Below are 25,744 nucleotides of genomic sequence, written 5' to 3' on the forward strand. Positions count from 1 at the left end.
TTCGTTTAGAAAAGTTACTTCTAGGAAGAGTAACTTCTGTCCCTTTAAGGACCACGAGAGAACATGGAAGTCACTAGTGACATGGGAATGGCTGTAAACTGCTCCAATGAGGTCCTGGGAATCTTGCTGAGAGAGAGAGTATTTGGGGCTGGACTAAAACGTCTGTTGGGAAGTGGAAGGAAGAAAAAGGCAAAGTTAGGTAAGAGCGTTCTTTAAAAAGAATGTAAACTTGAGTGGAGTTACTTTCAATTTTAAAATAAAACAAGAGCAGAAAATAAGACTAAATATAAAATATTAGATCGAATTAGGTAGATACTACTGGATATGATATGGGACATTTAGCAGCTTCCAATTCCTGAGAATGTTTCAGAAAGGTCTTTTCTAAAAAATAGCTTCAGAGTACATTAGAATTATACACAAGCTCACTTGTCCCATCTTTAATATAATTTTTTTTTAAATTCCCATTTCTTAAGTTTAAATACAGGGGCATCGATTAAGATTGACAACTTAGTATAAGAAGAAAGGACCCACTTAACTTTCTTTTCTTTCTATTCTCAAAAGCTGCTTGGGAGCGTCGCCTGAGGATGGATGGATTGTTGACAGTAGCCCATCTAGCTTGTTACAAGATATTTTACTTAAGTATTTTCGAGACAAAATCTTGAGAGAAGGAGAACTAGGTCGTTTCTGGGACAACTGTCGGCTGCTCAGGGTTTTCTCTCACATTAAAGTTGTAATTTACCACATAGTGTATTTTCCCTCTAGATCCTCATCCCGACACCCACCCCTCCCTCTGCCCCTCCCCAGGCATTGTCACTCTCTTTCCCCTGCGCGTGGAAGCCGAGGTTTGTGATGCTTGGCTGCACTTCACTTTGATGGTAGGGGACCCCGTGGAGTTCCATGATGGACAGAGAGGAAACACAAAACACATGGAAAGTAGCCACTTCGATTTACTCTGTTTAGATGGAGGGCTCTTGGATGTTTCTGCCTCCGGGGCGGGATGTCTGGGGCCCCGGCGCCAGGCGGCCACCTGGAAGGCAGGCCCGAGGGAGGGAAAGGCGGGGAGCAGGAAGAAGAGCTCTCAGGGGGGTAGCTGCTCTCTGCTGTGGACCTCTTGCAAGCCTCCCGTCCAAGTTGCCACCTCTCGGTTCCTTGCCCCCGTCGCCTCCATCAGAGCGGACGACAAAAGAGCAAGAGGCAATGATGGGTATCAAGCGCCGTGTGTAACTGGTTCAAATACCCGGTGGCGCCCCGCTGCCGCGCGCCCACGGAGACACAGGGATTTCCGAGCGCGCAGGGCCAGCCCGAAAGGACCCAGCGCTCGCGCTGCCCCTGCACCGCGCGCAGGCTTAGCGTGACTGACATCCCCGCGCGGAAACTACAGCTCCCGGCAGGCCCCGCGCCGGCCGCGCGCCCCCGCCCCGCACGCCCCCGCCCCCCGCCCCCGGGCCTCAGGACGGGACAGGGAGGAGGGCGGGAGGGAGAGGGAGGAAGGGGCGCCAGCGGCGGGCGGGATCGTGCGAGGCGCGTGAAGCCTCGCTGGCGCCTCGTCCGGGACCCAGACGCTGGCGGCCGTGGAGTTTCTCACGACCGGCGGAGCTCTCCCTCTGTAAGTCGTCGCCTCGGGGAGCGCGGATCAGACACCGAAAAAGTTAGCGCCGCGGCGGCCGCCGCTTTGTTCTCGCGGCCCGTCGGGTGAGGCGGCGGCGGCCCCTCCCCCACCCGCACGCGGCGGCGGCGGGACTCCGGGCCCCGCGCGGGGCTGGGCGGCGACCGCCCGGGGCCGGGCGGGAAGTTGGCGGAGCGCTGGGCGGGAGGCGCGGGCGGGGTTGGGGGGGGGGGGCGCCGCGGCGGGCCGGGGGCGCCGGCGCGGCCGCCAGATGGGGCCAAGTTCCGGCGTGGGCGCGGAGGCCAACTTGGGTCCGCGCTCCGCGGGCGACCACCGCGCGTGCGGCCGCCTCGGGAGCGGTCTGTTTCGGGGTCCCTCCAGCTGGCTTCCGACGCCAGACCCGCGACAGTCAAGCTGCCGAATTTGGGATGAGCCTTTTTTTCTTTTTCATTTCATCACTTGGAGTTGCAGCCGTCTCAGAGCGGGGAGTAAATGGTGCTTAGAGCATGGGAGCCCCCACCCCAGTTTCCTGACTGTGCTTAGTTTTGCAAGTTGCAGCCTTGCTCGGAGTTGTTCTTAACCCCGGGAGGTTTTTCTTGAGATGAAACGCTGAGGAGTGCGACTGTTTCTTTGAGCAGCAACCATAACCGCGTACTACTCGATTGCCTGTTGGATATTTTATTTGAAGTCATCGCAGGCAGAAGCATAGGCCTTGCCGACTGCAGGCACGAATATAAATTCCAGGGACAGGCGTAAAACCTGCAGACTTTTCCATACACAGATTGATGGCTTGGACATAACTGTCTCTTCGACCACACCCATCCCCACAGGAAATAAGATATCGGTGTCATCTTTGATTAGGAAGAATAAGTTCCACCCTGAACTACAATTTTGTACTACCCAGCCTTCATAAGCTGTAGCCGCAAATGAAACAAAAAGTTTTCAAATGCCTTAATCTGTACCCTAGAAAATGCTATATTTTGTTACTCTTACAACTGCTTCTACTTAGTACTTAACGCTGCAGTTCTTTCCTACGTTTTTAGCGACTATGATTTTGCTTAGATCAAGCTTACTTACTTACCAACTTGTCATGCCTTGAAGGCTGGGAATACCTCTGGATTTGCTGCCGAAGACGTCCATATAAAGTACCCCGATCTAGGTCTAGACTAGTTTAATTTTATCAAGGAACCTTTTCTTCCTCCCCTGTTAGGATCTGAATTGAGAGCAAGCATGAAAATTCAGCTAAAAAAGAAGTTACAAGTTTTAGTAAAAGTATTTTAAACATGTCACTTAAAGCCTTCACCTTACGTTTTGCTTTTTAGCAGTTAATATCCATGTGGTAGACCTGATCAGATGAGTTTGGAGTATTTGACAAGCCAGTTTACATACAATAATTTGGTGGATAGCATTTCACTTTTTAGGATGATTCATGTTCAAGATATCTGGAGTAATTTTTTAAGCATCTCAGATAGTAGTGAGTCTTTTAGATATACAGATTTTATAAGCTTTCAGTGTCATCAGACGACCTCTTTAAAAGAGAAATTTCTCTTGTGGGTTGTTTTTAATTTAACACTGGCATATGCAAAAAAAAGGCTTTAATCAATTTTTGGGACAGTAAATTTAAAAAATTAAATTAGAATTGAAAAAACCTCATAGAGAAAAAACGAAATGATCATTTAAATGCACTTTTAAGGGACATTTTCTCATTTAAAAAAAGACATTTTAAAGGTGATGAAAATATTACCATATTGAAGTGAATTGCTCATTTTTAAAAGAAATTACTCTTACAGGCCTGGATATATGAGGAAATTATTTGCTAGTACAGATTTTAACTTGATTTAATAATCATTCTTATGGTTCACAATTTTCTGTTACTACTTTGAGTCTCTGATTATGTAATTTAAATTGAACTTGTATGTGCCCTCTTTGGAGCAGTTGTCCTGTTCATCAAAAAATTTGAGATGATACACTTAGGAAATGTTTTTGTTTTAATTTCATTGCAGAAAAGTTTTCTCCACTTGTGTGGTTAGTTTACAGTGACATTGTGTGAGAAATTGCTCGTTGGCTGTTAGCCAGTCAGATTTCTCAGATACCACTGGGGCGAAGAGAGGCGATGAAGGCCCATCAAGCCCAGCATAGATTCCTACAGCATTGCCAGATTGGCAGTCTGTAATCTTATTACCGGATAAACTTGTCAGTGGCTGAGCAGAGAGCAGACATAGTATGCTCTCTGTCCTCTCTCTGAGAGTAGAAGGACTGAGATTCAAATGTCACTGATCCAGATCAACAGAATTTTAGCAGCAACAATTTAGTTGAATGCTGATCTCTTAGGAAAAGTATTATATTAACCTAAGGTAATAGTTTTTGAAATTGTATTTGCCGCAAACTGTGATTTTAAAAACCAAAAAGTTATTTGACTTTAATGCGATATACAGTATAAAAGCAACACTAGGATTATTAAGCCAGATCAAGCCTGTTATCAAGGCAAAATGACCTCAGGACACTGGTCAGTATTGCACTGAAAAAGGGCACATGCTTTTTTACGTGCTAAAAGAATACGTCTACATATTAACAGGAGGGAAAAAAAAATAGCATTCCTAGCACACAAAACTAAATTGAACAAGGACAACCCATTACTAGTAGGAGTCATGGTAAATAATTACGCTGTTCTGAATAAGAAAAGCATTTTACCTCTTTACTTTAGCCCTGATTACAAAAAGGACACTGGCTACACTAAATAATGAGCTTCCTTTTGAAGTACTGTATGTAAGAATTGGATTTGTTTTGTCTTCCCGGAATCCTCCCTTCTCTGCTTCCCTGACTCCTACTTATCCTTTAGGTCTTAGCTTAAGCACTACTTCCTTAAAGTCACCTTGCCTGAGACCCCAGTTAAAATTAGGTCCTTTTGGTATACTCGGTCATTTCACTTTTCATAATTTGTAGTTCCCTTGCTGTTTATGTGAATGGTGTTTGTTTAATGTGTGTGCCCCACATCACACTGTAAGCTCCAGAAGGAACAGTAGCCATATCTGTATCGGTTACTGCTATATAAGCACAGCTACTGTAGTAACAGTCTGGCAAATAATAGGCACTCAGTAAATATTTGTTGAATGAAAATGCTGTTGTTAGAGCTTGTAATTAGAGGCTTGGCCAAGATATGAGATATGTGCATGCAGGGGGGAGGTAAGGGAGTGGGAGAGAAAGGTAGATCAACTTGTGATGTTACTACGAAGTCATAGACTTTGTTTTACCTTGTCTGTAGTAATATGGCAGGTTGGGCTCACGATTCCTTTCATAGTTCATCTTTTGATTCCATTCCGCAGTGGTGATGGATCCTGTAAGCTCATTTGAATGGGATATGTGACAAATTAACTCCCCCCAAAGAATATTTGAGATGTTCCAAGTAAACGTATTAGAAATGCTTGCCAATCCATAGCTGTTAGAAATAAAGATATCTAATTGATACATAGCTTATAAATTAGTAATTGTCTTTTGTCTCTGTTTTCTAATTGAAACATAAAGACAAAGTAAATTACAGTTCTTGGATTTTTTTGATGTTTAGTGTTAATATTTTGAATCCTACGTCTTGCATCTTACAGAGAAAATCAGGGTTCCATAAAATAAAAGGAGAGAGAAAACAGTTGGGATGAATGGGCAGAAGCTTAAAGACAGCTCACTTAGTTTCTTCTATTTGTTTTCATGCTGAAACTGTAAAAAATATTTTTATACAAAACTATAACATTTATATAGTTTATTAACAGTTATCAATAGTTCTGATAAATTGGTTGATTGTATTACTAGACAGTTACAATAAAATGGAAATTTAGTGGGAAGACATCCATTGAAAATAAATTATTATTGAACACAGCAGTATCTTGTATTTTGAAGTATTTGACCTGAATACAGTATTATTCGTAGATATTTTGCTACCTTTTTCATGACAGTTGTTCAGCTTTTGAAACTACTTGTAAGTGACTGACTACTTCAGGAGAAAACCTGGTGGGTAGTTAGGCTGTTGGAGGTGGAATGCAACAGAAAGAACACGGGCTTTGGAGCCTGGCAAACTTTTGTTTGAATCCCAGTTCCATCTCACATTAGCTGTGTAGTTGTGAGCAAGCAACTATAAACTTTGGTTCCTTTTCAGTAAAACAGAGTGGAACAAATCTAGAGTGGTCTTGAGAATGTAATGAAGTATCATATATCAATTGCAGCGGTTAGCATAAAGTAGGACCTTCCTTCTTAATTTCCTCATGGAATCACTGTAAAAATCGTTAAAACTTACTGAGCACTGAACTGTAAGCCGGGTACTGTTGAAAGTACTTTACATGCAGTAGCTCCGTGCTCTTGACCTTCTGTGAGGTAAGCAAGTAGTGCGGTTATCTTCATTTTACTTCTCTGCAGTGATACTGAATAAAGCTGATTATTCTCTTAACACCTTTTCAAATGTTTGAACACCATTATTCTGTTTGGCTTTGTTAAGCATGTATTTGTCACATGACATTGTTTTCACCTTTATCTAGATGCATGCTGTTACTACTATTTTTTAATCAATATGGCTCTTAAAAATGTGGACTGTAGAAATGAATACAGGGGTAAGGTAGGCTGACTGGCAACAGAGTTTACAGGTTGGTGCTGATGTGTTCTCAGTGTCCTGGGGGGTTAGATTTGCATTAGTTCTTTTAGTTGCAGATTAGCAGCTCTCGTTAAACTCTTAGGTGGCTAACTCCCCTTCTGAATACCTTCTAAATCAGCACTTCTCCATTTCTTCTCCATTAACTTTTTGAAACCAAATGTAAAGCTTTACACTCACTGTTGTTACATTTCACTTTAATTTTAGTTTATTTCTCCCGGATCGTACACTCTGAGGATTTTATGAGCATGTTTTCTGTGTCTTTATGTTATGAATAATCAAAAACAATATAGGGCCGAGGACAGAGTTCTGAGGCACTCCCCTAAAGACTTCTTTCATCTAGGCTGATCTAGAGTAGTGAATTTACCCAACTACACTAACATCCAACTCACACTCAAACAACATATTTGCAAAAATAGTGTGAAAAACCATCTTGAATACTGTTTTGGCCAGAATACACTTTTTTCTCCCTGGCTTTGCTAATTGTGTGATCTTGGACAAGTACTTTAATTTCTAAGCGTGTTTTTTCAACTATAAAATGGGTTGTTGCAGAGGATTAAATGAGGTAATGCATATAAAGTGCTTAGACAGTGTCTGACAGATAGTTGGAGCTCAATGACTATAAGTTATTATTTTTTTCCCTTGCATCTGAGAAGTCTAGTAATCCTTCTTTTCCAAGATGTAAATGCAGTTGATTTGGCATTATTTGTTCTGTTTTAATTCATGCTGACATCTAGTGATTATTATATTCTTTTCTAAATATTCAGAAACCATTTCCTTTCATAATCTATTCTCAGATTTGACTAAAAATTAAGTTTATATGTCTGTGATTTCTGAAATCTACTTCCCTACTCCTCCAGCTCCAAAATTCGAAGCAACCCTGACCCATCTCCAGGCCCTGATTATTTTTTTCTGAGCTCTTTCTCTAAGATTTTAGGAGTCAGCTTTGTGATTACACTTGCTAATTGCTTCTGCAGTGTGGAATGAATTGCATCTGGAACCCAAGACTTACTACATAAAGTTGTTTTAGTCTTTCTCATTCACCAGGCTGGGGTTTCGGTTCTCATTGCCCTTCTACAACTTTAGTTTAAAAACTGAGAGAAGATCAGCAAAATACAAGTTGAGCAATTCTGCCTTCTGTACGTGCTCAACCTTAACAACATCCTCTCTGAGCAGTGATTCTCTCAGTTCCTTGTTCTCTTTGAAAAATAGTATGTTATTTTATGGAGATAGCACTTAGTAAGAAAGTATGAAACTTGGGTCCTGATTCCCACCCTGCCTCTTAATTACCTGCGTGATGCTGGGCGCGTTGCTTTATCTGCTTGTGCTTCTATTTTCTCATCTGCAAAAGTCATATTTGTCTCCAAAAAGGTGTGCACGAGGTAAAGTATGTAAAGCATTTATGAGATGTTAAGTGCTGTACTGTATAAGGTGGGTTAATATTTATTTGAATGTAGCTATAAAAGCTTTTGTTATCTTTAAGTAATTTTTTCTAAGCCTTAGTTTTCCCTGAGCTTTCTAATTCCTGATACTACATCTGTATGTTTTTGCTCTTCTCTTGTGTTCATCCTGATTTATTTAGCCCCATTAACTACTCTCCGGAGAGTCATTCTGCAACCACATTGGATGCTTCACTCTTTTTCATCATTGGAATTGTTTACGGTTATATATGGAAAATTTAGAAAGATCTCTTGTGAGCCATTTCACTTAGGCCATGGGGGTCATGCCTTTTGTTTTGTTTTTGAAATGTCCTACTGTAAACTGTGACACATATATAACTGAGTCTAGTGCTGTCTCTCTTTTTACTTATAGAAACCCTTTACGATAAGGTCACTTTCTCCTATGTTCCTGTCTTAAGTATGTTGTTCACATTATAACTGTGCATAGTATGTCCCCTTCTGCTTTCTTGGCCTTACGGAAGAAATCTGTCAAAAAGCAAGTCAGCAATCATATTTTGGTAGAATTAGACTTTTAATATAAAAAAGAATACTCTTAACATGTCTTTATTAGGACAGTGTTCTACTTCTTCGGTATGGCTGAGTGGTACGTGCTTTATTTCTATGACCATATCAGTTTTAACCTTCTTTTAGTCCCTTCTGTTTTTCTCTGTTTTTGTCTTAACTCAGTTGTGTATTGTGGAATAAAAGTGTTTGATCTTCAGATTTTGGGTGTTAGTGAGGGGTGCCATGGGCTTGGTGGTGGTGGTGGTAGTGGCGAGCAGAAGGCTCTCCCTAAAATTATATCTACAGTAAAAAAAAAAAAAAAAGACTGATAACTAGACCTCCAGAACGACTACCCATTAGGATTTATTGGTGAATTGTAAACATGCAACCAAAACTTCTCATTTAAAAAAATTAAAGGGATTCTTGGCATTCTGAAAATAATGTCAAATGAGTATAAAATATTGAGTGTTTTTAAAATTCCTTCCAGGCTGACTACATTTCAGAAAACATCAACTCTTCTCAGCGGACCAATTCTTCAAGTGAAATATACCTGTACTGTTTTAAAAAGCTTTGTGCTTCATCATGGAAAAATTTACCCCCCCAAAAATGAAAATGAAGACATTTGAGAAGGTGATTTAAGGTGTGGATATTTGAGAAAGTATCCCATCAAATCATTGAACCTAAGGATAAGGATTAAATAGATTAATCCTAAACACTTCTCTTTTAAACCAGGAGGATTTCATCTTAACAGAAAAACAACTTTTATTCAATATGTATTTTCTGAAATTAAAAGAGAGAGACAAAAGTAGACTTAAAAGAAAATAGGTGAAAATGGTTAGTAAATAAGCAGTGTCAACTCTTTTCTGATGAGGATAATTCAGTGATGTTAAATCCTTTCCAAATCCCTGGTTGTCGTCCTGAAGACAAGACTGTTTTTTGATGGGACATCTGATACTAGGGGAAGTGGGACCTTCTGTGTATTCAGCTCACAGTTGTAGAAGATGCAGTCATTGGCATGAGTGGCTTAAAAGAGGAAATACAGCAGTTTTCAATTAAATCCAAAAGTACAGTCATTTTTTTACTCCTGTGATTGTAAAAGCCTCTTCATAACCACTGAAAAAGAATTGACAACTATTTTAAAAGATTAAAGAAAGGCAGATGTCTGCAAACAATTCCCCTCCATCAGCCCAGAAGTCTGTATTACCTGCAACTCTTCCTGCTGTGCTTCCCACTCCTTCTCCGTGTTCAAGTCCTAAAACAGGACTCTCTGCCCGGCTCTCTAATGGAAGCTTCAGTGCACCATCACTCACCAACTCCAGAGGCTCAGAGCATACAATTTCATTTCTGCTGCAAATTGGCCTTACACGGGAAAGTGTTACCATTGAAGCCCAGGAACTATCTTTATCTGCTGTCAAGGATCTTGTGTGCTCCATTGTTTATCAAAAGGTACTGTGCATACTATTTATGTCCATACTTTTTCTAATTAACGTTGTTCCTAATGCTTTTCTATAAATTATACATGCAACAATGAGTTAACACGTGAGTCAATTGACTATGTCCTAATTTTGATCATTTAGGGAAAAGTGCTAATAGGCTAGAAGCCTAAGGTCTGAAATTTCAGGTCCTAACAACTGGAGCCTATATCCTAACTTTAAAATACTGCCTATTCAATTTTCCTTTTTAAGAGCATGAAAATCCATATAAAATCAAGAGGACTTAAGAAATCTCCTTTGTTTTTAGAGAAAACAGGAGTTAGAGGGTGCAAGCCATCCAGATGGCTTCCCTAAAGGATAAGACCCAGCTGTGGCTGAGTCCCAGGTGCATACGTGTTCTTCCTAGGTGCGCTGTTTTCCGCCCTCTTTTTTATACTCTCTTCTTTCCCTTTTGGTCTTAATTTCACCTAAACTGCCATCTGATATGAGAAGACCACTCTCTCTTGCTTAAAAAATAGGTAAATGAGTTTTGAATATATGACAATACATAAAAATTTGAAATTGAGGGTAGTTTTTGTTTCCTCTCTACCTGTCTCCTGTCCTGTACTATACCATTTTTGTTTTTGAGAGAGAGGGAGAGCGCGCGCGCAAGCAAGCATGAGAGTGCTAATGGGAGAAGAGGCGGAAGCAGAGGGAGAAGGAGAGAGAGAACCTCAAGCAGACTCCATGCCCAGATCCAAGCCTGACACAGGGCTGGATCTCACAAGTGTGAGATAGTGATCTCAGCTGAAACCAAGAGTCAGACGCTTAACCAACTGAGCCACCCAGGCACCCCTATACTATACTATTTTTTAAGGAACCTTAGCTAAATGTCTTTAATAATCTTGATTTGGTGGATAAGCAGGGACGTTCTCTATTTTATCATGAAACTGTATATTTACATAGTGTGAATTGGGTACATTTTATTTTTGATGGACTGAGCATATGGTTCAAACAAATTAGTATATTTTTTATTTTAAAAATCATTGCACAAGATTAATATATTTGGATTCATGCTCTTTATCTTCCTGTTTTTCTTTAAAAATTAAAAAAAAAATTTAATGTTTATTTTTGAGAGAGACAAAGCACAAATGGGGGAGGAGCAGAGAGAGAGAGAGAGCAAGCCGGACATGGGCTCGAACTCACGAACCATGAGATCATGACCTGAGCTGAAGTCAGATGCTTAACTGACTGAGCCACCAGGGTGCCCCCCAAAGTATTTTTTTAATGTTTATTTATTTTGAGAGAGAGAGAGAAAGAGAGAGAGAGAGACCAAGCATGAGTGGGGGAGGGGCAGACAGAGAGGGAGACACAGAATGTGAAGCAGGCTCCAGGCTCTGAGCTGTCAGCACAGAGCCTGATGCGGGGCTCAAACCCACGAACCTGAGCCAAGATCATGACCTGAGCTGAATTTGGACGCTCAACCAATGGAGCCACCCAGGCGCCCGCCCCTGTTTTTCTTTTAATTTCTTATCTTTGTTTGTTATTATCTTCTGATGTAGATGCATTTAATAGTCTAAAACATGTGATGTGGTTTGTAAAAATAATCTGTGCCTGTGTGTCAACAATAACTTGTCTGTTGAAATGTGGCCTAAAGATTCACTTTCCTTTTGTAGATCTGTAGAGCCATCTGCGTGCCTTTAAGTATTTTTGCTTTTATTTTCCCTTTCATTAAATGTTACAGAGGTTTTTCACAAATATTTTTGCGACAAGGTTTTTAATTTAAAGGTAAGCTTTTAACTTAACTATAGTGTAACTGTAATGTTTCCTTTTTATTTGAGTGCATAGAAATTCTAAAAAATGTTTGTTTATTTTGTGAGAGAGTGTGCCAACAGGGGAGGGGGAGAGAGAGAGGGAGAGAGAGGGAGGGAGAAAGAAAGAGAACCCCACACAGGCTCCACCCTCAGTGCAGAGTCCGACACAGGGCTCCATCACACAACCCTGGGATCATGACCCAAGTCGAAATTAAGAGTTGGACACTTAACCAACTGAGCCACCCAGGCACCCCAAACCTATAGAAATTTATAACCAATGTTTTGGCAGAGTCTGTATTTATTGTTTTCAATCTTCTAAAATTTCACTTTGTTCTTACATTTATACAGAGGCATGCTGATTTCCTACAGGATTATTTTAGAATTCATGTTACTTCTTCTTTAATATAGATGTGAGAAGTGGGTCAGATGGGTTAAACTCTTAGAAAACTTGATTAAAAATCATAATCCATGAAAAATTACAGTGATACCAAGGAAGTAAACAGGATAGAGCTGAAGGAAAAAAAAGATAACTTAGGGTGAACTTTATATAGAATTATTGATTCTAGAAATATCATAGTGAACTGAATTTGAATCAATATTATAGTGATATGGGGATGTATCTGGCAAAAATATGTAGCATATATAGGGCATAAATATACTACACATTTCTAAGAGTTTTGAGCTTGAAACTAGGTCAGCTGTATTGCTTATTTACTGTTTAACTTTGCACAAGTGATTTGACTTCTCTGGATTACAATTTCCAAATCTATCAATGACTGAGTTGGGATGATTTCTAGTGTGTAATTGCAGTGGTGAGATTATGAAACATTTAATCAAAATTGGGTCTTCACTGCTAGAGACAGTTAAAGGAAAAAGGAGTTTTAAAGGATGACCTACTCCAGATCCTAACCAGAGAAAAATATTAAGGCAACCAGCTCAGATTCTGAGATTTTATAGAGACATTTCATGGATCCCTAACTCATTTGGAGGATGGAAAAATCATGTCAGAAGTTCTTTTGTTTTTTCCTTCCCTCTTGGGTACTTGCTCATTAGTCATCCATTTTCATTACCTACATCTCTACAGCTCCAGGTTAGCTGCCAGGGCTCTGAGGGTCACATACCTGCTTTTCTTATATCTATTCTTAGGAAATGCATTTACCTGAACCTTTTAAAAGATGGGGTACTGGTTAAATTTTAGGTTGGGAAGATTAACCATATATCCCTTCTCTCAAAAAGCTTACAGAATACTGAAGGAAACAGAGTAAAACATGAAAAGTAGAAAGTGAGGTTAAGGTAGAGAGTGCTCTTCTCAGGTTAATAAAGGATATGGAAGACTTCATACAGAAAGTAGCATTTTATTTGACATTTAAAGAATGAGCAAGATTTCAATAATATAGGAGGTGAGGAATACATTCCAGGTAAAAGAATTAAGATGATTGAAGATACAGAAGGGGACAAGAGGAAGATTATAATAACATTTATTGAGTGCCTATTCTATGTTGGGAGCTTTACACACGTTTTCTAGTTAATTCTCACAATAGTTTGTGGTGCATCTCAAATTTTAATGTATATGCCAGTTATCTAGTGATTCTTCTAAAATGTAGGTTTTGAATCAGTAGGTTTGGTGTGGATCTAAGCATTTGTAATATGGTCTTAGGGGAGGTTGATGCTCCTTCCCAAGGACCTCACTGAGTGGGAGGAGTGTGGGTGATATAATTGCTGGTGAATAAAGGAGGAACTGAATTTCAGAGACATTTAATTACTTGCTGAAAGTTGGAATTCAAACACAGGTCTTTTTTAAACTCCAAAACCTGTATACTCTTTTCAGTGCACCACACTGCCTTCTTCATGCAAAGGAAATTTTTGCACTTGATTCCTGTAAGAGCAGAGATTTAACTAAGGTCTGCGTGCAGCAAAGCAACATGATCAGATTTGTGTTTGGGAAAGCTTAAATGTGTAACTCAGTGTGACATAAAATAAGGAGATCAGGTAAGAAGCCACTGTAATGAATATCTGAACTGAGATGATGTGGGAAGTGAATATATTTGAAGAGTGTTGGGCAAGTAGTGTTGGTAAAACTTGACAGCCTATTGAAGAAGACGGGAGCGCGGGTGGCTGGATGGGTGGTGATGCTGGTAACCAAGATAGAAAATTCAGAAAGAAAAGTAAGGTTTTTCTGGGGGGAGAGAATAGGACTGATTTTTATCAAACTTTAATAAGATAGAGTTCCCGTGTTCTAGAAATTTTTAAGGATTTGGGCCCTAGTGTTCTGCTGTGACTCTTGAAATGGAATCATTTTTCCTTGAGAAGAACCTTCCCAACTTTCTTTCTGTAGAGAAACCAACAAGGCAGAAAAGTGATGAAAAGAGCTCTTACTTTGAAGGACCAGAGGAAAGTCCTCTAAAAGTTAGTGAAGTAAGCCTGGAGGGCAGTCCTCCTTTTGAATTAGTAGAGGAGGACTGCCTGAGATATGATTTCATGTTAACGATATTTTAGATTTTTTTAAATAATATTTTTAATCTAGTCATAATACCAAATGTGTATTCCATCTATTTCACATTTTTGCCATCCAGTGTTAACAATATATTAGTAATAATTGACCTCAGATATAAGGAATAGGAATTTGACCTCAGGTACAAGAATGGAGTTTATTAATTTGTAAGGCTTTTTAAAGTACCCCTGCAGTGATCCAAAGTGTAGTTTGTGGGATTCTATAAAAGTTTTTGCAGCTGTTAAAAAAGGAAACATTTTGTGTGGACATGGTTGGGGGAGGGAGAGATCTGCAAAGTATATAGGACATATAGATAACATAATAAGTGTAGAACAGGGCATGCTGTGCTATCATTTTGTACTACACACACTTATACATATGTACATGTATATATGATCGCTTGATTGCTTTTTGATTACCTTGGAAGGAGAGAGAGATTTCTTCCAGGAGGGGACTGGTGACTGGGAAACAAGAGTGAAAGGGAGATTTACTTTTCATTGTATACCCTTGTGTACCTTTTAGATTTTGTGTCTTCTGCGTGTATTCCATATTCAGAAATAATATTTCAATATTTTTTTCAAATAACAGCACAGTGATCTAAACGGAATGACCATTACATTTTTAAATTAATTTATTGGCTAAGATTGGATTTTATATTGCTTTATTTTCTAGTACCTCTCAGGCATTAAATAGAAGTATGCCATATATATAGTTTTTTTCCCTTTAATAGCTATTTTAATAAAGTGTTTACTTTTTTAAAAATCAGACGTACTATATATAATTTACCTGTAATAAAATCCATTGATGGAGTTTTAACAATTGTAGGAAGTTTGTGCAACTATCACCCATTCAAGATATAGAGCATCTTCATTACCCCCTAAGTTCCCTCTTGCACTTTTGCAGTCTCCTTTCCTCGTCTTGGTCCTGGGCTACCACTGTACTACACTCTGTTACTATAGTTTGACTTTTTCTAGATTTTCATATAAATGAAGTCATATAATGTGTAGTCTATTGTTCTGCTGTCTTTCACATACCTCAGTGTTCTTTGTTTTTAATTCATCCATGCTGGTACCTCGGTAGTTCTTTTTTGTTGCTGAGTACTGTTCCATTGTGTGCATATACCATAATTTGTTTATTCATCAGTTGATTGATACTAGAGTTGTTTCCAATTTGGGGGAATTTTGAATAAAGTTGCTATTAACATTCCCATACAAATCTTGATTGTAGATAATGTGTTTTCATTTCCTTGGGGTAAATATGCGGGTGTATAATTGCCATATCCTTGCCAGCACTTGGTATTTCCAGTCTTTTTAATTTAACCATTCTGGTTGATGTGTAATGATATCTCCTTGTGACTTTGATTTGCATTTCCCTAATGACTAACGAGATTGGTTATCTGTGCATGGGTTTATTCACTTATTTTCTTTGGTTAAATTCCACACAGATTGTTTATGTCATTGAAGTATAAAAGTTTTTTAACATCTTAGATACAAGTTCTTATCAGATATGAAATGCACATACTTTCTTCCAGTCTGTGGCAGCTTTTCATTTTTTTCTCTCTTTTTAATCTAAGTAATAGTGTAAATAATCATCATTTTAAAGGCTTCAGTTATATTGATGCATAGTAGTTTACAACCAGTTTCTTATTTTAGTCGTTTATGTTGCTTCTCATTTTTTCCAGTTTTATGGAGATATAATTGATATATTTGTATTAGTTTTTTAAAAATGTTTATTTATTTATTTTGAGAGAGAATGTGAGCATGAGCAGGGGAGGAGCAGGGAGAGAGAGAGAGAGAGAGAGAGAGACAGACAGACAGACAGACACAGTCCTAAGCAAGCTATGCACTGTCATTGCTGAGCCAAAGATGGGGCTCAGTCTCATGAACCATGAGATCATGACCTGAGCTGCAATCAAGAGTTGGACGCTTAACCTACCAAGCCACCCAGGCATCCCTAAATTTGGATTAGTTTAAGGTATACAACATAATGGTTTGATATATGTATATTTTGCAAAATGATGACCACAATAAACTTAGATAACATACATCACCTTACATAGTTAAATTTTTTTCTTGTGATGAGAATTTCTAAGGTCTGTTCTCTTAGCAGCTTTTAAGTATACAATAAAGAATGGTTAACTATAGGGGCGCCTGGGTGGCTCAGTCGGTTGAGTGTCCAACTTCAGCTCAGGTCACGATCTTATGATCCATGAGTTCGAGCCCCACGTCAGGCTCTGTGCTGACAGCTTGGAGCCTGGAGCCTGCTTCGGATTCTGTGTCTCTTCTGCACCTCCCCTGCTCACACCCTGTCTCCCTCTTAAAAATAAATAACCATTCTTTTTTTTTTTTTTAAATTAAAAAAAAAATGTTTAGCTATAGTCACCGTGCTGTACATTACATTGCCAGAACTTATTTATCTTACAACTGGAAGTTTGTACCCTTTGACCACCTTCACTCATTTTCCCCACCTCCTGTCCTCTGCCTCTGGTAACCACCAATCTGCTCTCTGTTTCTGTGAGTTAAGTTATATGAGACTCCATATAGGTGAGATCACATGGTAGTTGTCTTTCTCTGCTTGACTTATTTCATTTAGCATAAAGCCCTCAAGGTCCATCCATGCTGTGGCAAATGGTAGGATTTCCTTATTTTATGGCTGACTAATATTCCATTGTATATATACCACAACTTCTTGATTCATTCATCCATGGATGGACATTTAGGTTGTTTCCATGTCTTAGCTATTATAATGATGCATTGACATGGAGTGCAGATTATTAAAGGTAGTGTTTTAATTTTCTTCAGATATATGCCCAGAAATGGAGTTGGTGTGTCATATGGTAGTTCTATTTTTAATTTTTCAAGGAATGTCCATACTGTTTTCCATAGTGGCTGCACAAATTTAGATTCCCACCAGCAGTGCACAGGGGTTCCCTTTTCTCCACATTCTCACCAACACTTGTTATCTCTTGTTGATGATGGCCATAAAGTGATATCTCCTTGTGGTTTGAATTTGCATTTTCCTGATGGTTAGTGATAGTGAGGACCTTTTCATGTACCTGTTGGCCACTTGTATGTCTTCTTTGGGAGAATGTCTGTTCAGTTCTTCTGACCATTTTTAAATTGGATTGTTTGTTCTTGTTGTTTTGCCATTGAGTTATATGAGTTCTTTATATATTTTGGGTGTTAAACCCTTATCAGATATATGATTTGCAAATACTTTTTCCCCCTTCTGTAGGTTGCCTTTTCATTTTGTCAATGGTTTCCTTTGCTGAGAAGAAGGTTTTTAATTTGATGTAGCCCTTGTTTATTTTTGCTTTGGTTGCCTTTGCTTTTGGTGTCAAATCTAAAAATCATTGCCAAGAATGATGTCAAGGAGCTTATCCCCAATTTTTTCTTCTAGGAGTTTTATGGTTTCAGGTCCATTTTGAGTTGATTTTTGTGTATGGTGTAAAGTAGGGGTTCAGTTTCATTCTTTTGCATGTGTCTGTCCCAGTTCTACCAGCACTATTTGTTTAATTATTTAGATCGCACAAGTGTGGAAGGGGGCAGAGGGAGAGAAAGAGAATTTTAAGCAGGCTTCATGGTGGTCTAACATGATCTGTCCTAGAGAATGTTCCATGTTTGCTTGAGAAGAATATGTATTCTGCTGCTTTTAGATGGAATGTTCTGTAAATGCCTGTTAAGTGTCTGATCTAATGTGTAGTTTAATTCCAGTGCTCCCTTTTGATTTTCTGTCTGGATGATCTGTCCAATGTTGAAAGTAGGGTATTAAAGTCCCTGGTTATTATTGCATAGCTGTCTATTTCTTCTTTTGGGTCCATTAATATTAACTTTATAGATTTTATGTATTTAGGTGCCTCTATGTTTGGTGCATAAATGTTTACAAATATTATATCCACTTGAAGGGTTGACTGCTTTATCATTATATAATGATCGTTGTCTCTTTACGGTCTTTGGCTTAAAGTCTATTTTGTCTGATCTAAATTAGTTTGTATACTTTTCATTATAATACACTATATATACTCTTTTCATTCTCTTAACAGTATCATCTGGAGAGCCAAAATTTCTAATTTTGATGAAGTACAATTAATTTTTTCCTTTGTAGATAGTGTTTTTGTTTCATATCTAACACGTATTTGCCTAAATGAAGATAACAGATTTTTTTTGTCCCATGTTTTCTTTGGGAAGTTTCATAGTTTTAGTTTTTCCTTTATGTTTATGATATGTATGTTAGTTCTTGGGGCTACCACAGCTTCATGACTTAACAGAAATTTTTCTGACAGTTCTTGAGGCTGGCTGTCTATAATTAAGGTATCAGTAGGGTTTGTTCCTTCTGAGGGCTACAAGAATCTGTTTCATGCCTCTCTTTCAGCTTCTAACGGTCTCAGGCATTCTTTGGTTTGTAGATGGTATTCTCGTGTCTTCATATTGTCTTCTATAAATATTTGTGTTTATAAATGTCACCTTTTTATAAGGATACAGTCATATGGGATTAGGGCTCAGCTTAATGACCTCATCCTAACTTGATCATCTGTGTATAAAAACCCTATTTCCAAAGATTACATTCCCAGTTACTGGGGTTAGGACTTCGCATCTTTTGGAAGAACACTGTTTAACTCATTACAATCCATTTCAAAACAAAAATTTGTATATGGTGTGAAATAAAGGTTGAGCTTCATTTCTTTGCATCAGACATCAAATTTTTCCAGGACCATTTTTTGAAAAGACTTCTTCCTTCATTGAATTACTTTAGTACCTTTATCGTAAATCAGTTGACCACATATGTTTTGGTCTATTTCTGAACATTGTTTTGCTTTATTGACCTACATGTGTACCCTTAAACTAATTTCACATTGTCTTGAATTCAGTTTTATAAAGACATGAAATCAGGTGCATTAAGTCCTCCAACCTTGTTCTTCTTTTTCAAAATGATTTTTACCAATCTGTATCCTTTGCATTTCCATTGTAATAAAATCAGTTTGACAATTTCTACCAAAAATGTCTATTGAAATTATGTACATCATTTGTTGTCTGTGTTTCATATTTTTGATACAATTATAAATGGGGTTCTAAAAAATCTGATTTTTCATTTTATTATATAGAAACACTATGATTTTTGTACAATGTTATTGTGTCCTGCAACCTTGCTAAACTCATTTATCACTTCTAGTAACTTTAAAAAATTCTGTACAGTTCTGTACATAGATGATCTTGTCTTTTGTAAATAAAGATAGTTATATGCCTTGTCTGCCAATATTTCTTTTTCTTGTTTTGTAATGGAGGCTAAGCCTGTATTGTACTATATTGCATAGAAGTGATAAGAATGGACATTTGTACCTTGTTATCAGTCTTAAAAGGAAAAGCATTTGGTCTTTGACCATTAAATTTGATGTAATTTTTTAGATGTTCTTCATCAAGTTGAGGAAATTCCTGTCTATACATAGTAGACTGAGATTTACTATCTTGAATGATTGTAAATTATATACTTTTTCTGTGTCTATGTATTTTTATCTTTTAGTCTGTTAATATGATGAAGTATGTTGGCTTATACTTTTTTTTCCATTCCTTTATTTTTTATTTTTATTTATTTATTTTTATTTATTTTTCTAACTTTTTTATTAAAAAAATTTTTTTTTAATGTTTATTTTTGACAGAGAGAGAGAGACAGAGCATGAGCAGGGGAGGGGCAGAGAAAGAGAGGGAGACACAGAATCGGAAGTAGGCCCCAGGCCCTGAGCTGTCAGCACAGAGCCCAACGTGGGGCTCGAACCGACAGACTGTGAGATCATGACCTGGGCCGAAGTTGGACAGTCAACTGACTGAGCCACCCAAGCGCCCCAACTTTATTTTATATTTTTTAAAATTTACATCCAAATTAGTTAGTATATAGTGAAGCAATGATTTCAGTAGATTCCTTAGTGCTCCTTACCCATTTAGCCCATCCCCCCTCCCACAACCCCTCCAGTAACCCTGTTTTTCTCCATATTTATGAGTCTCTTTTATTTTGTCCCCCTCCCTGTTTTTATATTATTTTTGTTTCCCTTCCCTTATGTTCATTGGTTTTGTCTCAAAGTCCTCATATGAGTGAAGTCATATGATTTTTATCTTTCTCTGATTGACTAATTTCACTTAGCATAATACCCTCCAGTTCCATCCACATAGTTGTAAATGGCAAGATTTCATTCTTTTTGATTGCCAAGTAATACTCCATGGTATATATATATATATACCACATTTTCTTTATCCATTCATCCATCGATGGGCATTTGGGCTCTTTCCATACTTTGGCTATTGTTGATAGCGCTGCTATAAACATGGGGGTGCTGGTGTCCCTTCGCAACAGCACATCTGTGTCCCTTGGATATATGCCTAGTAGTGCAATTGCTGGATCGTAGGGTAGTTCTATTTTTAGTTTTTTGAGAAACCTCCTTACTGTTTTCCAGAGTGGCTGCACCGGCTTGCATTCTCACCAACAATGCAGAAGAGATCCTCTTTCTCTGCATCCTTGCCAACATCTGTTGTTGCCTGAGTTGTTAATGTTAGCTATTCTGACAGGTGGTATCTCATTGTGGTTTTGATTTGTATTTCCCAGATGATGAGTGATGTTGAGCATTTTTTCATGTGTTGGTTGGCCACCAGGATGTCTTCTTTGGAGAAGCGTCTATTCATGTCTTTTGCCCATTTCTTCACTGGATTATTTGTTTCTTGGGTGTTGAGTTTGATAAGTTCTTTGTAGATTTTGGATACTAGCCCTTTGTCCGATATGTCATTTGCAAATATCTTCTTCCATTCTGTTGGTTGCCTTTCAGTTTTGCTGACTGTTTCCTTCGCTGTGCAGAAGCATTTTATTTTGATGAGGTCCCAGTAGTTCATTTTTGCTTTTGTTTCCCTTGCCTCTGGAGACGTGTTGAGTAAGAAGTTGCTGCGGGCAAGATCAGAGAGGTTTTTGCCTGCTTTCTCCTCCAGGATCTTGATGGCTTCCTGTCTTACATTGAGGTCTTTCATCCACTTTGAGTTTATTTTTGTGTATGGTGTAAGAAAGTGGTCCATGTTCATTCTTCTGCATGTCGCTGTCCGGTTTTCCCAGCACCACTTGCTGAAGAGACTGTCTTGATTCCATTGGATATTCTTTCCTGCTTTGTCAAAGATTAGTTACCCATACGTTTGTGGGTCCATGTCTGGGTTCTCTATTCTGTTCCATTGATCTGAGTGTCTGTTTTTGTGCCAGTACCATACTGTCTTGATGATTACAGCTTTGTAGTATAGCTTGAAGTCTGGGATTGTGATGCTTCCTGCTTTGGTTTTCTTTTTCAAGATCACTTTGGCTATTCGGGGTCTTTTCTGGTTCCATACACATTTTAGGATTATTTGTTCTAGCTCTGTGAAGAATGCTGGTGTTACTTTGATAGGGATCGCGTTGACTATGTAGGTTGCTTTGGGTAGTATTGACATTTTAACAATATTTGTTCTTCCTATCCAGGAGCATGGACTCTTTTTCCATTTCTTTGTGTCTTCTTCAATTTCTTTCATCAGCTTTCTATAGTTTTCAGTGTATAGATTTTTCACTTCTTTGGTTAGATTTATTCCTAGGTATTTTATGGTTTTTGGTGTGGCTTATACTTTGAATGTTACCACCCTTGCATTCCTGGGCATCATATATTCCTTTTTATGCGTTCCTTGATTCAATATATCTCTGTTTTCTTAATATTTTTCTAAGATAATGGGAAATGTATTGGCCTATATTTTTTCCTTCTATTTGTGTGGTTTTGGTATCAAGGTAATGTTGGCCTTACAAAATGAGTTTGGAGGTATTTTCTTCCTGTCTTCTGAATAAGTTTGTATAAAATTGATATTATTTCTTCCTTAAATATTTGATAGAATTCACCAATGAAGCCCACTGTGACTGGAATTTTTTTATGAGTACATTTTTAAATCACTTTCTATTTCTTTAATGAACATAGAGCTGTTCAGGTTATTTATTTCTTCGTGAGTGCAGTTTTTATTTTGTGTCTTTAAAGGAAAATTTTCATTTCATCTAAGTTGGCAAATCTATCGCCAAAAATTGTGCTTTATGTTGTTTTATTATCCTTTAAAGTGATTTTCTTTACTGTCTGTTTTCTATGTTTTTAATTTTCTTTTTTTCTATCTTCTTTATGCATAACTTTATTTTTTCAGTTTCTTAAGGTGGAATGTCGGATCATTGATTTGAGTCTTGTCTTTTCTGATATGTGTCTAGCTCTGTAAGTTTTCCTCTAATCACTACTTTAGCTGTATGCCACAGACTTTGATATGTTGTATTTTCATCTACATTTTGTTTAAATTATTTCCTAATTACTTTTGTGATTTCATCTGCAGTCCAAGGATTGTTTAATTTGGAAGCATTTGAAAGTTTTCCAGATATTTTTCTGTTATATTGATTTCTAGTTTTATTTCAATTTTGGTCCAAGAATATACTTTAATTTCAATTTGTTTAATTTGAGGGTTTTGTTTTGTTTTTTATAGTGTAAGATTCTGTCTTACACTACATTCTGAATGTTACATATGCAAGTTTTTTTTTTTTTTTTAAGTGGAGTTTTCTATAAAAGTTAACCAAGTTGGTTGATAGTGTTTTCTGTATCTTTATGGATTTCTTTTTATTTGTTCTATTATTTATTGAAAAAGGAGTATTGAAATCTTTGTAATTTTAGATTTGCCTATTAGTCCTTTCAGTTTCAATTAATTTTTGTTTTATTTTTGAGACTATTATTTACAGACACATTTAGGATTTTTACAGCCTTTGACATATTGATTTATTTTTCAGTGTAACTTTTCTTTATTTTTGGTAATGTACTTTGTTCTGAAGTCATCTTTGTGTGATATTAATATAACCATTCCTACTTTTTCTAAAAAATTATTGTTTGCATTGTGGTATGTTTTTACCACATTTATGTTTTTGCTTATAACCTCTCATATGTGAAATGGGGTTTTTTTGGTAGACTACATATGCTTGGGTCATTCTTTTTGAATTAAAAATTTTTTTTTTCTTCAACTTTTTTTATTTATTTTTGGGACAGAGAGAGACAGAGCATGAACGGGGGAGGGGCAGAGAGAGAGGGAGACACAGAATCGGAAACAGGCTCCAGGCTCCGAGCCATCAGCCCAGAGCCTGACGCGGGGCTCGAACTCACAGACCGTGAGATCGTGACCTGGCTGAAGTCGGACGCTTAACCGACTGCGCCACCCAGGCGCCCCGGGTCATTCTTTTTGAATTCAGTGTGACAACTCTGCTTTTTAAAGGTTTAGGCCATTTATATTTAATATGATGTTTAGTATAGATGCATTTAAACATACTGTTTTCTGTTTGTCCCTTCTGGTCTTGGGTCATTTTCTCTCTTCTTTGGAATTGAGTATTTTCTGTAATCCCTTTTTATCTCTCCTATACCCTTCAAAAAGTTTTTTCGGCAGTTGCTCTAGTGCCAGGGTCAGTAGACTACATCTGTGGGCCAAATCTGACCTACCTCCTCTTTTTGTGAGTAGAGTTTTATTGGGACATAGCAGGTTCATTCATTTGTATCTTGCCTGTGGCTGCTTGTATGCTACAGTAGCAAAATTAAGTAGCTCTGACGGAGACCATGTGGTATACCAAGCCTAAAATATTAGTATCTGCTTTCTACAGAAAATTTTTGCCAACCCTTCCTCTAGTTTATGTGCATCTTTAACTCATCAGAGATGTCTTCAAACAGTATCGTACTACTCTGCGTATGATGTAATATATACCTTAGAATAGTATATTTCTATTTTCTTTCTGTTGTCACTTGTACTACTGTTGTCATACATTTTATTTCTGTAGACAGTTGATTCTCATTATTTGTGATAGTTATGTTCTATAAAATGACCTCAAAAATTGACTTAGTGAATGCTGAACAACTGCTCCTAGGGGAAATACAGGGTTAGATTTCTGTGAGCATCTCGTCAGAAAACTTTTGTTAACTAGTAAATACGTAACCTTGTTTTATGCACGTACTTAAAAGACATTTAAAGACATTTATGCATGTACTTAAAAGACATTTAAAGACACCGTACTTAATATATATTGTTGATACGTTGGTATTGCTCTCATGGCCAACAGTACTGTAACTCATGCCTGAATGAAGCTTATCTAACACATGTATTTTCTCCATAAGGCATATCATAGGCTACTTGCTCTTAGGAACATTGAATGGCACTTCAGCATGATGCTTGGGGGTTATTTTAAATAGAAAAATCACCATTGAAACCCCCAAATTCAGAACACATGACACTAAATAAATAGCCCATGAAAAGGACATGCGTTTTTGTACTATGATAGTTGAGACAAGAAGTCAGAACATCACCTTGTTTGACTTCAGTTGGGAACGTGCACAGTGACAGATTTTTTTGTCTTCTGTCCATGTCTGCAAATGACTACAAAAGCACAAAATATTGATTTTTGGTTACAAATAAATTTTAGCAAGTTCATAGATACAGAATCTGTGAATGATGAGGATCAACTGTTGCTACTGATCCCCCAACACATTGTTATTCTTGCTTTTAACAGTTAACTATGTTTTAAAAAAATTAAAAGCGAGAAAAATGACCTTTTATATTTTATCACGTATTTAGCATCTGTATTACTTTGTGTTAGATCCAAAGTGTATGCAATATCTTCTTTTCTCTGCTTCATTTATAGTTTTTCTCTTCTTGGTTTTCAGCAATTTGAATATGATATGCCTTGTTGTGGTTTTCTTTCTGTTTTTGTTGCTGGAGTTTGTTGAAGGTTATAGTTTCCTCAACTTGGGAGAATTTTTGTATTCATTAAAGCTTCCTTGAATCTTTTCCTGTGTCCCATTTTTACTACCGTTACAAATTTTCCTGAACATGTTCTTGTTTGCTTTCCTCCTTATGTTCTTTCTAATACAGGCTTTCACTTGAAATATACAGTGTAATGGGAAAGCTGTATTTGAATTACTTCTGGGTTGTGCCATGACCACATCTGAATGAATGCATTATTTTAAAACATTTTTCATTCCCAGCCTACTGTTGGAAATAGATTGAAGAAGTGTGAACCAAGCTCCTTGTTAAAGTTTTCCACCATTCAGTAATTTTTGGTAAGATAGTAAATTGTTGTAACCAATTTACTTATCTTGATTCATTCAATCAAATGAACAAGCTCTAATACGTGTACTTTGATAAATGTACTTTATTTCAACGTGTGTGCCTATTTTTTTAACCTATAAAATCTTATATACAATCTACTTTTAAAAGCCCCCACAAGATACTTTGATTACTCTGACAGTGAGCATTTTCTGATAACCAGCTTTTTAAATTTTTAATTAGGAGCAAAATTTTCAAGCTTTGTTTTGTCATATGTATATGAAAAAGTGGCTACACTTCTAAAAATCTTTTATCACAGGCCACGTGTTGTGAAAGATCAAGATTCTTAAATGTTTACAAACTCCATGTATGTGGTTTCAAGGTTTTATGCAACTTTGTAACAGTGATTTTCAATTCTGGCTGCCCCTGAGAACAACCAGGAAACTTAACAGACCCTTTCCCAGACCAGTTGAGTCAGGCTCTCTGGGCGTGGAGAGTCTAAGAGCTCTGTCTGTGGTTCTAAGAAGTATCCAGAGTTGAGAACCTCAAGTATAATGAAAATCAATAAACTTAAAGGGCCAGATAAGTATATAATCTGAAGAGATTTTTTCCAAATACTTAAATTGTATATTTTGTTATGAGTTTACCATTATATAAAATAAAATTATATATTTTTTGAATCTTGCATGCAAATTAAAAAATTCAGTGAGGTCTGCATCTGATTGTAGGTTAATATGATAGTTGAAAATTTTAGATAG

General features: G+C 37.6%; 1 protein-coding gene across 2 annotated transcripts in view; it reads left to right on the top strand.

Moving 5' to 3' along the window:
• Positions 1-1,450: 1,450 nt before the first annotated feature.
• The window catches only part of PRKD3 (protein kinase D3), an 86,176-nt gene continuing 61,882 nt past the window's right edge, over positions 1,451-25,744 (top strand). The window contains exons 1-2 of one of the 2 annotated variants that reach the window (XM_023251955.2): positions 1,451-1,606; positions 8,667-9,625. In XM_023251955.2, coding sequence (XP_023107723.1) covers positions 9,338-9,625 — 288 coding nt within the window. In that variant the 5' untranslated portion in view covers positions 1,451-1,606; positions 8,667-9,337. Of the gene's footprint in view, positions 1,607-7,467; positions 7,619-8,666; positions 9,626-25,744 lie in introns of those variants that run through there. The other variant, XM_003984319.6, reaches the window with a different exon arrangement.

The sequence above is a fragment of the Felis catus genome, chromosome A3 (assembly GCF_018350175.1).
Source record: "Felis catus isolate Fca126 chromosome A3, F.catus_Fca126_mat1.0, whole genome shotgun sequence".
NCBI classification, from domain to species: Eukaryota; Metazoa; Chordata; class Mammalia; order Carnivora; family Felidae; genus Felis; species Felis catus.